Raw genomic sequence first — 15630 nt, forward strand, 5'->3', positions numbered from 1 at the left:
CTAAATATAAGCCAGTCCTGCTTGGCTTCAGAATCATTGTTAGAAAGCGGAAATGGAAAGTTTCTTAAGTTGCTAATACAATATATATAATATGTATTTTGTCACTTTTGGATCATACACTTAAATTCCGCACCATGTAGAAAATCAGAGTTACCTTGCATGCAAACTCTGATGTTGAAAATAGGTACTGCATAGCACGAAATATGTCTTGTGAGAAATCTGCAGTGTTTGTCTTGGTTATGTGACCAACAAAATGAAATACGTTTTCATGCTCCCTACGTATTTTATACACATTATGCTTGGAAGTTACGTAGACCGCTATCCCCACTACTTGCTGAAAAGTTGGGCTAACCACCCATTAGGAGATAACCACCAAAGTTGTGGAGATAATGGGTAGGAAAATGTGGAGCTAACCACCCATTAAGGAAACCGCTAATAACCGCTCTGAACCGCCACAATAGCGGTTAATTTTGTGAGTTTAAGTGGCTAAGATTTAATCTCAGCATGATCCGACGGTGGAGATTGATTTCAAAGGTAACTTCCACTTAATGGGTTCCATATATATATATAATTACTCACCACACAATAAACTTAATATCTCTCAAATAGCTTGATGATTTTCATAGAAAAAAAAATTGCTGATAAATTTGATTCGGAAGACATAATTGATGAAATAAAAAATCTTAAAGATCGCCGGTTGTAATTCTTTGTCCAAGTTTCATTTATCTCGTATCATTATATATATATATATATATATATATATATATATATATATATATAGGTCTTTTCTTTGTTATACAATATTTAGTTTTTCTATGTGCAAGAACAAGTCCTTTGAATGAATAAATTTTTTTAGTTTTATTTGAAACTATTATTATTTGACCCGACCTGAATCGAAGCCGACCCAAAACATAACGATAGGAAATTTTTTTTTGGGTCCCATCACTTTACGCCCCCTCGAAACTTTTGGTCAAACTCCGTCACTACCTAAGGGTGTGGTCATAACCCAAAACTACTATCCCCTTATTTATTTTAATTTATCTTTGTCTAAAAAAAAGGAAATGATTTCTTGAAAATGGAAGGAAGGACCATGATTGCCATGGTTTAATCCATGCAAACCACGGTGAATTAGGGAAGAGGGTAATATAGCCTTCCATTTATGTTCCTACGTGGCGAATCATCTCCCAACAATGACCCCCACACCTTTAGCCTTAGAGGATGCTCGCACGATACGATATGAGTATATATATATACATACATATATGGAAACGGGATCAAGAGAAAACGACTGAAATTGTGAAAACTGTGAGAACGATTTTCAGCCACAAAATCTTTGTGATTTGTGGCTAAGATTGACGCGGTGACGTTTTTTTTTAAATATTTGGAACCTTACAACTACTAGGAGGTGTAAATTGGGAAGATTCAAACAAGGATGCACATGCTAATCACATGCCATTTCCCTCATCATATTTAAAACATCCATAACTTTTTATGCATGATTATTTTATTAAAAAAATTATACCATAAAATCCCGCGTTTTTTATCGTTCCAACGAGTGTACTATTAATACTTATTAAAGAGTAAATTGCCAAAATCATCCCTGAGTTTTGGGCATTTTTGTCATTTTCATCAAAAACAACTTTTTGTATAATATAGTCTTTCACTTTTGGGATTTTTTGCCATTTTCATCCAAACATCTAATTTGTTTTATTTTTTTCTATCAAACATTTGGATGAAAATGACAAAAATCCTAAATCTTAGAGACGATTTTGGCAAAAAAGCCAGATGTTTGGATGAAAATGGTAAAAAATCCCTAAAGTGAAGGACTATATGGTACAAAAAAATTGTTTTGGATAAAACAGACAAACACACCCAAACCTCATGGACGATTTTGGCAATTTACTCCTTATTAGAAATCAAAGATAATACAAAGTTATAATATTTTTAGTCATGTATTTTATTTTATTACTATAAATAAGCAACAAAAATATGCAATACAACTTGTACCTTGTGCTTTGGGACTTTTTCAAAAAAAAAAAAAAAAAAACTTGATTTTTTTCTTTTAATCCAAAGTTTTCATTATTTGCAATTTAACTTCACAACTTTTGTCACTTATACTTTTCATCTTCCGCAAATTTTAATTTTACGTATATTTCTAAATTTTTCGAGTTAATACGACGCAATTTACGACTGTGGTTCAACTTTTTTATGTTTTGTTTCAAATTCTGCAAGTTAACACGGCGCAACGTGCATGTGTGGTTCAACGTTTTTATCTTCCATGTTTGACAGCTTCGTCGCAACACGCAGATCCTATGTCGAGTCAGTGTTGGTGGTCGACGACGGTTGTGTGACATTAGTACTATTTGATACCGTTTTACGTCCTGCCGCAACGCGGGTGTGCTTTGGGGGTTTCTCAAAGAAAAAATGGTTATGCATATGGTTGTTGTAACCTTGGCTTTGGGGGTTTTCCAAAAAAAATTTATTTTTTTTTTTACATTTCACCCAAAAGTAATTCATAAATTACTTTTAACCCAAAATTATTTGTTTTTTTACTTTTAACCCAAAACTTTTTAGCTTTTGCAATCTATCCTCACAACTTTTTTTACTTTCAACTTTGGTCATTTATAGTTTTCATTTTCCACAAATTTTTCGCTTTATGTTGGGTCCTAAATTTTGTGACGTAACACATCGCAACGTGCGTCTTTGGTTTAACGTTTTTATGTTTCGTTCTAAATTTTGCGAGTTAACACGACGCAACGTGCGTGTGTGGATGAACGTTTTTACATCGTCTATTTTTTCCCGTTTGACAGGTTTAACATAACGTGCGGGTCCTAGATCGACTTAGTTATAACTAAAGAATCCCTGCCGCATTGCGACGGGTCGCAATTCTTGTTAACCACAACTTTTTATAGTATTATCCATCCACATCTTTTTTTAATCATCTATCATCTACTCGGGAAAGCCTTTAATTTACCTTTTAACGGCAAATGGTAATCCATATTAGACATTCTACAACTAATATTATTTTAAGCTGGTTAGTTTTGTTAGTATACACACACAATTTAGCTTTTATGAGTTAAAATAACTAATTACATTTTTCTTTAAAGAAATAAATAGGTTGTATACTAGTACTCGGAGAAAATGGAGGCTTCCGTAAAGATCACCTTTTGATAAATGAAAATTTCATCTGGGCTGGGCTCAACAATTGTGTTGGTAGTTTGTTTGGAATTTTTTGGTTTGCTACATTTTATGTATATGCCTTATAGTCCTGTACAATATTTTAAAAACCGGTTTTTAAATCAAACCGGATTAGGCTAAATAATGGTTCAACTGGTTGAACCAGGTTGTACCGAGCGGTTCAACTGGGTTAACTAGCTAACTCTGTAATTTCATAAGTTACAACATCAACCTAAAAGTTAATCCAAAAATGAATGATTACATATTAAAAGATGATTCAGAAGTAAATCCATAATAAAAAATAATCCAAAAGATAATTGAAAATCATTCAATTTTCCAACAAGCTCTTTTAAATCAAAGTGTACGATATGTTTAACCCATTTGGGTGTTGAATACATCAAGTTCACGATCGCATAAAAGATGAAATTCACTATTATCGTCATCCTCATCAACTAGAGAATAACTATTTTCATTTCATATAATATTAAATAAGAATTTTTAGTTACGAATAATCATAATATATAAAAATTACGTAAGATAAGTAACATATATAATAAAGTAACAACCCAAACTAAAATAACTCTGGGCCGGTACCGGTATTACGTTTCAAACCGGTATACCGGATTTTACCGGCGATACAAACCTTATGCTGTTTCACTTATTTACCGGGGTGTTTCGTACCGGATTTACATCTGGAGACGGTAATACCAGTATAACCGGCCGGTATTTACCGGTTTTTAAAACATTGGTCCTGTATGAACTTGGTGGTTAGCTACATTTAAGTAAGTGGTTGAAGTGCATAAAATAACCGGTTATTTAAACAAAACCGGTAAAATAACCTGTTATTTAAACAAAACATGTTAATAATCAAAACCGTAACCATTTTGTAACCGGTAGAGGAGTAAATGATGACGTGGTTTTCTAGCAATAGGTTAGTAATTGATTTGGGATTTTTTAGCACTTCACGGTTATTAAACTGGTTTTTTAACCTACTTTAAGCGGTTATCTTATTTATTATTTTTTTAAGCCAAACTAGCCGCTTTTGACCATTATATAGCCGTTTGAAAACGACATTATGGTCGTTATAGAGCTATTAGATCGCCTTTTTTTAACCATTTTCACCCCATAACATGTGTGTTTTGTGTATTGGGTTAGTCACAAATTCATCCAAGCTAAAAAAACACTTAAGAAATCAAAAATCACAAAACACGTTAAAAGTTTCGTATGTTTGAAATGGGCTAGCTTGAGTGCTCGAGGTTGGTCACATTGAAAAACAATCCCACCAGAGATCAAGCACAAATATCATCAGATGGAGGCAAATAAACAATTATATATTAAAAATCAAATGTACAAGATACTTTTTTTTTTCAAGTCGATATAGTGTTCGTTATAAAATATGAAAAATAAATAATAATGGATGTTTATTTATATGTTTTATATTTTTTTTCTAGGATTTTTTGTAGTGCTAAAAAAACCAAAAATAACCGGTTATTTTTAATTAATTATAGGTTAACCATTTTTTTTAACCTATAGGTTATTATAGGTTTGGCCGTTTGGGTTTATATCCTTGAAAACCCGGTTTATAATCGAACTGGTTACACTAATAACCAGTTTAAAATTGGAAAAAAAAACCCGGCCAGAACGGTTAACCGATCCGGTTACAAAAAAACCCTTGAAAGGTGTGAAAAGCTGGTTCAAAAGGTTAAAAGCCGATACCACCCTGGAACAGCCGAACACATTCAATTGGTTTGGTTGTTGATTTTAGATAACTGCATTTTGATTTTTCGTCTACTCCAGCGCAGTTCAAAGTCTACCAAAACCAACGGAAACCAAATCAATCAGTTACGTTATATATTGGCATGAGAAGTTTAAGTGTTTAAGAGTCTGGATGGTAGCAATTCACCTAAACGTGTCTTGTGTTTTCAAAAGCATTCCCACATGACCCTTTAATCGCGCTAGCTTGTTGCACTTAAACGGGGTCGGTTCGGGTTAAGGAAGGGGTGGCTGACTGCCAAGGGTCTATTCTCATGGGGCTCAATATTTTTAGATACATAACATATCATGTGGAAAGAGTTTATATAGGTTTAATTTGAATTTGGAAAACAATTGGCTCGTTATAGCTCACCGGTGTGCCCTTGCCCACCCCCCCCCTAAAACCTAAGACCCACGCAAATTAGATTCTTGCAAAGGTGGTTTTTTTAAGGCCGGAGGGTGTGGGGGCGCCACCCCCGCCAGCTAGGACACTATAGCGCCCCGGGGCGCTATCCACCCACACCTTGGAAATTAACTTGGGGCGCCATAGATGGCTCGCCACCATGGTAACGGACTTGTTTCGCGTTGAAGGAGGAGAGGTGGTCAAATTTGACCGTTGTCAAACGGTCCATTATTAAAAAAAAAAAAAAAACCTTTTTTTATTCTATTATATATATAAACCCATCATAAACTAAAAAACTCACCAATCACAACCAAAATACACACCAATCACAACTAAAACACACACCAATCACAACTAAAAAATGTCTTTTTCGAGCTCCTCATCCGACGGTGTTCTTGACGATATGGTTATCGCCATAACGCAGGAGGCGATTAATTATTTGCGAGAAGAAGCCGAATCCTCTGCATCGCGTACCAAACAACCGCCTCTTGAACGGAATCGGTTAGTTGCTCATGAACGTCTAATGCAAGATTATTTTTGTGAAACTCCTTTGTACGATGATGTTCAGTTTAAGCATAGGTTTCGTATGAGCCGACGACTATTCGTTAAAATTTCCAATGATCTTGCGGGCGAATCCCCTTTTTTCACGCAAAGGGCAAGTGCAAGTCGCAAAGTTGGTTTCTCTGGACTACAAAAGTGTACCGCAGCAATTAGGCAATTAGCGTAGGCACAACGAATGATGCGTGAGATGAATATTTAAGGATGTCGTCAAGAATGTGTCGTGAGTCTCTTGAAAATTTTTGTGAAGGTAATTTTTATTAACACTATTATTTATTATTTTAATTTACATCGTTATTATTTTTTATTAACACTAGTTTATTAGGTGTTATCTCTCTGTACGGGAGACGATATTTGAGGATGCCAACCGCAGCCGACGTTCCACTTCTATACGAGGCCCATTAACGCATACACGGGTTTCCTGGAATGTTGGGTAGTCTTGATTGTATGCACTGGGACTGGGCGGCATGTCCAACCGCTTGGAAAGGGCAACACCATCGTGGTGACCACAATAGTCCAACCACGATATTACAAGCGGTCGCTTCTCAAGATTTATGGATTTGGCATGCGTACTTTGGCATGGCTGGTGCGAACAATGACATTGCAGTTTTAATGTCCTCGAATCTATTCGACGATGTCATAGACGAGGTTGAACCAGATACTTCATTATATGCAAACGACGTGGAGTATAAGTATGGCTACTATCTCACAGATGGTATTTATCCCGAGTGGGCGACGTTGGTAAAAACTCTTTCGTGTCCAGATGACGAAAAAAGATTGTATTTCAAGAAAAAACAAGAGTCAGCAAGAAAAGATATCGAGCGGGCTTTCGGCGTGTTAAAAAAAGATGGTCTATCCTCTCCCAACCGTCGAGGATACTTGAAAAAGGTAAAATAAGAAACGTCATGTATACGTGTATCATTTTGCATAACATGATATTGGAGGACTCGAGTAGAGCGTTTTGTGGAGAAAGCTATGATGAAAGTAACCAACCGACGAACCCAATACTAACATACGCTGAGAAAGAAGATATCCGAGCGAAGATACGGGCTAGGCACACACACCATAACATTCGAGCCGATTTGACCAAGCACCTATGGTTTTATCGTGAACAAGGAGGAGTCGACACAGACGACGAGTTATAAATTACTTTGTGTGGTTTTTTTAATGAAATTATGTAGTGTTTTTATTTTTTATTTTTATTGAAATTATGTAGTGTTTTTATTTTTTTAATGAAATTAATGCAGTGTTTTTATTTTTTTAATGAAATTATGTAGTGTTTTTATTTTTTTAATGAAATTATGTTTTTTCTAGTTATTAAAATTTCCATTTAATTTAAAAAATTAAATATTTAAATAAATAAATAATTAGGTAATCATGACGGGGTCTCCATCCACACCCTGCAAATTAAAGGAGGGCATGATAATGCCCCAGGGGTGATATGGCGCTGACGTAAAGCTTAGGTGGACTAATAAAGCCCCATGAAGGCTCCAAGCACACGCTCTAGCCAGATAAGCCTTTGGTTATCTAGCATTACACAAAATGAAATTGTCACTAAGAGTTAGCTTATTTTGTATTTCAGCCCTCAAGTTCTTCCATAAGACTAATTTAACAATGGTTTCCTAGAATTTCACAAATTGTCACTCAAGAGTTAGTTTATTTTATATTTCAGCCCTCAAGTTCTCCCATAAACTAATTTAACTGTATAACATTTCAAATTTAAAACCAATAACATTTTTAAGTTTATATTTTAGGAACTCATTTTTATACATACACTAGGTTAGTGTCACCCTTGACCCGCAGCGGAATGGTAGGGGGCATGATGATTGCCCATAACTTATAACACTATTACAAGTTTAGATATTTAAAGTCACCCAATCCCAATCGACTAATCAAACATACGAACAAGAACAAATGGAATAAGTCTCCAAGAACTTCTATTATAACCAAGAAAATATAACTCAAAAAACTTGATTACAATAACTCATAAACCATAACTCGTTACGCTGACAAATGAGTTACGCTGATAGAAGACGCAAACTGTTGGAATTTAATGTTCGTGATCACGTACTTCTCAAGGTATCCCCTTGGAAAGGAGTGGTTCGATTTGGTAAGAAAGGCAAACTCGCTCCTCACTTCGTAGGTCCTTTCAAGATTCTCAAAAGGATTGGCAAGGTAGCATAGCGACTGGCTCTACCTCAAGAACTCAACAACGTTCATCCGACATTCCACGTTTCAAATCTAAAGAGGTGCTTAGCCAAAGAAGGACTTCAAGTTCCACTCGACGATCTTCAAATCAACGAGTCTCTACATTTCGTCGAGAAACCAGTCAAAATCATGGATCGAGGGACCAAGCAACTTAGGTGCAATCGAATTCCCATACTCAAGGTTCGATGGAAAGGAAAACGCGGCGCCAAATTCACTTGGGAACTCGAGAGTGATATAAAGACCAAGCATCCGCATCTGTTCGTTGAGTCTTCCCCTTGAATAAATTTCGGGACGAAATTTCCTAAAGTAGGGGAGACTGTAACATTCCGCAGTTTTGTATTTTCCGTAATTGGGAAGTGTAATCATATTTCTATTCTTGGAAAGTTGTATTCGTATTCATTTCCAACCTTGTATTCTGAGACTTTGATCATAATGAAATTCATACTTTATACATATAATCAATCATTAAATACGTGTTTACTTGCACACCAACACTTGTTATACGTGCAAATACTCATACATACATTCACGATACACGAATTATACTTACATACGCTTTTCATGCTTGAAATCATGTTAACTATTAAAGTTATTGCATAAAATGTTAAACAAAAGGAAGTTCAGGGGCTAAAAGTGTAACAAATCAAACTCGGCTGGCCAAAGGAGGCGCCACGTCACGCAGCCCCCCTCCCCCTTTGCCTTCGTGTGATGCCAAGGCGGTGAATCCACAGCGAATGGTTTCTTGAATGCAGATTGGCCAACTCCCATCCACCTTCTTCCTCCCCAATCATCTTTAAACATTCTTTAACACAAAACCCTACCTTCGCGTTATATAAACAAGCCTCCTACACCTTATTTGCACTTTTCCAAACCCTCAAACACTCTCAAATCACTCAATAATCTACTGGAGATCCAAGTTTAAGGCAGAAAACTCTAAGTGCTAAAGTGAGCTCCTACCTCACTTTCTTTATCTTTTCTTCCACTTGAAAGCTTGGAACACCTCTATGAGTGTTTTCACAAGTTTACCATGGTAAACTAAGGTGGAACATCACCACTTTGAGGTCCAAACTTTCTGTTTTGGAAGAATCTTTATGAATATGTTTATGAACTTGCTTTTGCACATTCAAAGTTACAACCATCTTGCTCTAACCAAACCTACGGTTATGGGGCTTGATTAGGGTTGTTGATCATGAGTTTAGAGGTGTAAACTACCTCTAAACTTTCTGTTTTGACAAGGTTTAGACAACCTAAAAGTGTTGAGACCATCCAAGTTTACCGTAGTTCATATGACAAGACTTGTGTTTTGGTAAAGGTGTGAACCATGGAAGCCTTGGCTTTCCAAACTTGTTCCACCACATCACTTGATGTTTTTATTTATGTTCAACTAAGTAGTTTCCTAGACCCAAAGTAAGTTAACCCCGCCTCGCCTCCAACATTTGCCATGTTGGGTATGACACGCCCGGTTTGTTCTGATTTAGCTACTTAGTATTTGAATAGGTTAATTATATTTTACTTTCATTCATGACCAACCGGGTTTACCAACTATGTTGGTAAACTTTGTGCTTTGGTGAATCATACAATGAGATAATTATACCTCCATGGGTGACTTATATGATACTACATGATAATACATGATGGACCTATAATATAATCTATATACTATATAATATATAACCGAATTCTTGATGATAACCGGATTATGGTTATGTGTCATGAACATAGGTTAACTTATCTTTGTTTTAAATTCCTCGTTTATGATTTTAATTGGCACATTAGGACCCATGGAATCACAAAAAAACTTAGTGTCAAAATGAGTGTTTAAGACAAGATATATTTTCGCATACGTATACTTTATTGTACTTAAATTCCGAATCCGAATCCTTCACCAAATCCAAATACTCACACACCTCGGTTTCCCCGTTGTAGGATACTTCGATGTTCTAACTCTCAACCGCTCGTCAAACTCTCGGTTACTAGGAAAGCTTTACAATACTGTGAGTGTACATAACCCCTTTTACTTTTCGTCACTTTGGGTGCAATACGTATTTGTTATCAGACTCACACAATCACATGCTTTATGCTTAAGCACAAAACAAACAATCCGATATACATGCTTAATACGTTATGCTAAGACTTCATACATGCTAGAAACTTAATTGCAATATACTTTGTCAATAACTTCGATCAAGCCTCCCTTAACATGTATAGCGCTATAGGATTAACACACAGTCCGTATTCTTGAGGTCATGTTAAGTTAAACAAAACGGTCTTATCGTTGCTACGATAAAATTACGCTAGCAGGAAACTTTGGGTTGATAAGTAGGAGTTGCATGTTAGGATTGCCATGATATGTTCTAGATTATGTTTATGCCATGTGGATTCGTTTAATCATTTTTATACTTATGCTAGTAGACAAACTTGTACGCTCGCCAATACTTTATGTGTTGACATGTACTTTAATACGTATTGCCAGAAATTGTTGATGATGATGATGGACGAAATCTAGTAGGATGAACTAGAAACCCATTTAAATTTTAGTACTTTGTTGTATTTTGCTTCTCGTTCAACCTTGTTGTCTTTTGTTTCAAACATTGTACTTTGATTTAGTAATGAAATGAAATTTTGACTTTTAAATACTTGTCGCAAAATAGTGTTATGAAGTCTCTTGTAATCCCGTTTTCGTCTCACTCCGATGTTTCCGCCATCGGTTGGGGTGTGACAGATTGGTATCAGAGCCATAATTATAGAGAATTAGGAAAAATTACCATGATTTGACCTAGCCTATAGTTTAAGTACGCACACATGACCATTCTTGATTCTATGCTTAGAATTCTTGAACGGTAGAGGTCCTCCACCACATCAGTCAGGAATTAATCCACCATCTCCAAGAGGACATTTTCCTCATGGTCTTCCTCAAATGCCCAGAGGACGTCTTCCTCTTGGTCTTCCTCAAATGCCCAGAGGATGTTTCCTCGACGTCCTCAAATGCCTCAAGGACCATTCCTTACACATCCTCTGTTTCCAAGTGATATTCCGTAGAGACCTAGAACTATTCCTCAAAGACCTACATTTGCTGAGTTTGTTTTATTGTACAAGTTGCTTTTTTGAGTAATATTGTTCTAATTTAGGGTGAACTAATTGCACAACAAGGTTTAATGATACAAGATCAAAAGAATATTATTAAGGATCATGAACAACAAATTGGTAATTTCGTGGAAGAAAACAAGAAACAATTTGAGAAAATTAGGTTGTTGGTTGAAAATGATAAGCAAAAGTTACCGAGCTTGTGAGGCAACTTGTTGCTCAGGGAGAAAGTGTAACATCCCGCAAGAATATATCGAATTATAACGTGACACGTGTCCAAACTCTTCGGTTAATTCCGATTTGTGGAAGGAGGGGGACCAAATACGTTAAACAGAGGAATAGAAATAAAGTCTGGGGATTAAAAGTGCAAAATTTCAATTTTCCAAGTTCTGGTAGTCCATTACAGACCGCAAGGGGATTTAAATCTAAGTGCGCCAGAACTCCTTACGGACCATAAGGCAACACTCTTACGATCCGTTAGGGGTGCAGAGACAACAACGGTGCAGCTGTCAATTGCAGCTTGTTCCTTTTCCACCTAGCAACGAATTGTGCCACTCTTGCTCTCCTTTCTCCATGTGTTAGTACATGCATTAATCGGCAATTGTCTCAATTGCTGAGTGTTATGTGCCTTATGTCCAAGGCTTGATGCAAAACTACTATCGAGTCGGGGTCTCACTAGAAGCAGCCTCTCTATTCCTACGGGGTAGAGGTAAGGTTGTCTACATCTTACTCTTCTCAGACCCTACCTTAGTTTTACTATTGGTGGGATTTAATGAGTATGATGATTATGTACATTTTTATAGTAGAGTAACTAATTTAAAACACACACACGTTTATATTTATAAAATTCAATATGGGTTTGTGTCATTACATGCATTATTGGTCCTGAAATACACAAATACAGGTCTTGTGACCTTGTGGAGTGATGAGAGGTAACACCATTGGTTCAATAAGTGTTTTGGAGTCGCCCCCTTTTTCTTTTGATTTGATGCCGCCTGCATTTGTACATGCACTTAATTCATGGGGCTGGTGTTCTTTTTAACCATTATGGGTCCTTCATGGTCAAGTTTGACCAAATGTTTGATTGAATCAGTCGGCATGAAAGGGGAGAATACCAACTCTTATCTTCAATTATTTTGGATTTTCAAATGCTTCATTGAATTGCCTTGAACGCAATTTAAACAAACCACATCACGGTCCCACACACACATCCATGTAAAATATAGGGTGCCATTCAAGAAAAGAAATTACAGCAAAGTTTATCAACCAATCCATTTTTTAGTTAAAAGGTTAGTATTGTAATGTAATATATAGAGACACACACATGTATATATGTAGCTCGAAGGTACAAATACGTAGCTGACAAGGTACATATATGAAGCTCATACAAGGTTGGGGAGGGTTCAATTAAAAACCCATAATTAGTGAACTTTCAAATATTTCAATATTCTTCATATGTTGTTATCTTTTAAAAAATGCACCATAAGATCACAAATTTTCTTATCTTTCATTCGAGTATATTCGAGTATATTTTTTCGCCACAAACAAAAGATTTAACATGCCATTCTTTTTTCAATGCAATTATTATAGTATTGCACATATACAATACTACTTAGCTCTAGGGTTTAGGTTTTGTGTTTAGTTTAAATTTTTAAGGTTAGATTTTAGGTTTTTTTTTTTTTTTTTTTGGTGGGGGGGGGGGGGGGGGTTGTTGGTCAGTTTAGGTTTTTCATAGTGTTACACATGTGTAATACTAATTATTTAGTTTTTCAAGTTTTTTGTATTTTAAAAATGCTAGATTTTTACAACCAAAATATGTTGAAAATAAGTTGGTGTGTTTTAAGATTTTTTTAGGAGTTTTCGAGTTCTCACAATAAAAGGAGTTTTCGCTTAAACTCTCCCCAAGGTGTATGTGTCTATATATATATGTACATAGTGTGAGGTTCATTGGGGAACACTAAAAAAGTGGGTAACAGAGGAACACTCTTAAAAATTTAACTTAACATGTTAAAATAATTTTTTTTAAAATCTTTTTTGGCGCTTCTCCTTATATATACTTGTAGAAGTATTTTTAATAAAAAAATAAAAAACTGAAAATATTAAAAAAAACAATTAAAAAAAGGCTAAAAATGTTTTTTTAGAAAAAATAAATTTTTTTGTAAGACTAGTTTCTCCTCTTTTTTATAAAGAAAAGCGCTGAAAAATTTTTTAAAAAAAATTATTTTTAACATGTTAAGTTAATTCTATAAGATATAACTGTTTTTTAAACATTTTTTTATATTTTTAGTTTTTGATTTTTTTATCAAAAATGTTTCTACTTGTATTTATAAGAAAAAGCGCTGAAAAAAAGTTAGAAAAACATTTTTTTTAACATGTTAAGTATAATTTTTAAGAGTGTTCCCTCATTCCCCACTTTTTTAGTGTTCCCCAATAAACTCTCCCCTATATATATATATATATATATATATATATATATATATATATATATATATATATATATATAGGGGATCGCTAAAATGAAAACCACCTCCAGTTGTAAGAACTGAGAGAACCACTTTCTAGCCTTTAGATTAAGGAGATGGATGGATGAGATTTAAAGTAACTAAAATTAATATTAAATAGATTTTGTCTTATTATGTCTTTAATATTTTAATCCAAAAGGGTAGTATAGTAAAATTACACTATTTTGTCTTTATATATATATTATATTTAATTGTCTATTTGTCTTATTCATTAATTACTTTATATTAAAAAAACAGAATTTTATGTTAAACAATATTTTTAAATTCGGATTTGTATAATAATTTTTTATTAAAATCATTTTTTTAATTCAGATTTTGTGATATTTTTTTATTAAAAAAATATTTTTATTAAGATCTTTTTTTAAATTAACATTTTTTAACAAACCGAATTTTTTTGCGCGCTTGTTTTTGGCGTCCCGTTTTACCGTGACGTTTTTTACGTCCCCTTTTTTGCGCGCCGTTTTTTATGCTCCGTCTCCGCCGAAATTTTTTTCACCCCGTTTTGCCCCAATTTTTTTACGCCCCATTTAGCCCCGTTTTTTTGCGCGCGGTTTTTACGCGCCGTTTTTTACACGCCGTTTTTCCACGCCGTTTTTTAACGGCGCCGTTTTTTAAAGGCGCCGTTTTTTCTCAATCGGCGTTTTTTTAACGCGCCGTTTTTTCCGACGTTTTTTTCGACGTTTTTTAACGTAAAACTTTTTACGTTTACTAAAAAAACTTTATGTTTTACGTTTTACTAAAAAAATTACGTTTTACGTAAAACTTTTTACGGTTTACGTAAAACTTTTTACGTTTTACGAAAAAAAATTTACATTTTACGTAAAACTTTTTAAGTTTTACGTTTTACGTAAAACTTACGAAAAAATTTACGTAACACTTTTTACGCTTCAGGTTTTTACGTTTTTACGATAAAAAGTTTACGGTTTACGTTAACAAGTTTACGGTTTAACTTTTTTTTTTACAAAAACGTTTTTACGCAAAACCGAACGCAACAGAAAATCGCACACTCGGGGGGTGTCTCAGATAGTTTGCTATCATCATCGACGCCTCAAAAAAAAAAAAACCAACAAACAAAAATCAAAAGAACGAGTGGATTTTTGAAAAAAAAAAACGAAGTTTTGGCGAAAAACTATTTACGTTTTACGAAAAACTTTTTACGTTTTACGTAAAACTTTTTACGTTTTACGTTAAAAAGTTTACGGTATAACTTTTTTTTTACAAAAACGTTTTAAGTTTAACGTAAAACTTTTTACGTTTTACTAAAAAAAATTTACGATTTACGTTTTACCTAAAACTTTTTACGCTTTACGAAAAACTTTTTACGTTTTCCGTTTTACGTAAAAAATTTTAAGTTTTACGTTTTACGTTTTACGTAAAAGTTTACGGTTTAACTTTTTTTTTACAAAACCGTTTTTACGCAAAACCGAACGCACCCAGAAAATCGCACACTCGGTGAAGCGTCTCAGATATATTGTTATCATCATCGACGCTTAAAAATAAAAAAATAAAAACCCAACAAACAAAAATCAAAAGAACGAGTGGATTCTAGAAAAAAAAAACGAAGTTTTGGCTCAGATTTTCCGATAATCAACGGCTGCAAAATGGGGTTGCAGGTTCAAAAACCTACCCTCCGCCGTCCTTGCCGCGCCATTGTCAGTTTTTTTTACATCATCACTGCCGATTCAAAATGAGGCACCATATTCAACTGTTTTAAACATTCAAAAGGGACAAGAAACATCATTCAAACATATTTCAAGCCCAGATTCAACATTCAAACATATTCAAACGATTTGAACATTCAAAAGGGACAAGATCATCAATCAATAGATTCAACAGCAACAAAAACCCAGATTCAATAGCAACAAAACCCCATATTCAACAGATTCAACAGCAATAAAAATCCAGATTCAACAAATTAAAAACCCA

At 34.6% G+C, this 15630-nt stretch overlaps 2 protein-coding genes across 2 annotated transcripts; both read left to right on the plus strand.

Moving 5' to 3' along the window:
• Positions 1–5693: 5693 nt before the first annotated feature.
• Positions 5694–6059, plus strand: LOC110901267. Its single transcript, XM_022148106.1, has one exon. It carries the CDS (start codon positions 5694–5696, stop codon positions 6057–6059), a length of 366 nt encoding a protein of 121 aa, XP_022003798.1.
• Positions 6060–6316: 257 nt separating this feature from the next.
• LOC110901268 lies at positions 6317–11388 on the plus strand. The gene is made up of 2 exons (XM_022148107.1): positions 6317–6778; positions 11227–11388. The coding sequence occupies exons 1-2, from the start codon at positions 6317–6319 to the stop codon at positions 11386–11388; spliced, it is 624 nt and encodes a 207-aa protein (XP_022003799.1).
• Positions 11389–15630: the final 4242 nt, after the last annotated feature.

Source organism: Helianthus annuus, chromosome 13 (assembly GCF_002127325.2).
Source record: "Helianthus annuus cultivar XRQ/B chromosome 13, HanXRQr2.0-SUNRISE, whole genome shotgun sequence".
NCBI classification, from domain to species: Eukaryota; Viridiplantae; Streptophyta; class Magnoliopsida; order Asterales; family Asteraceae; genus Helianthus; species Helianthus annuus.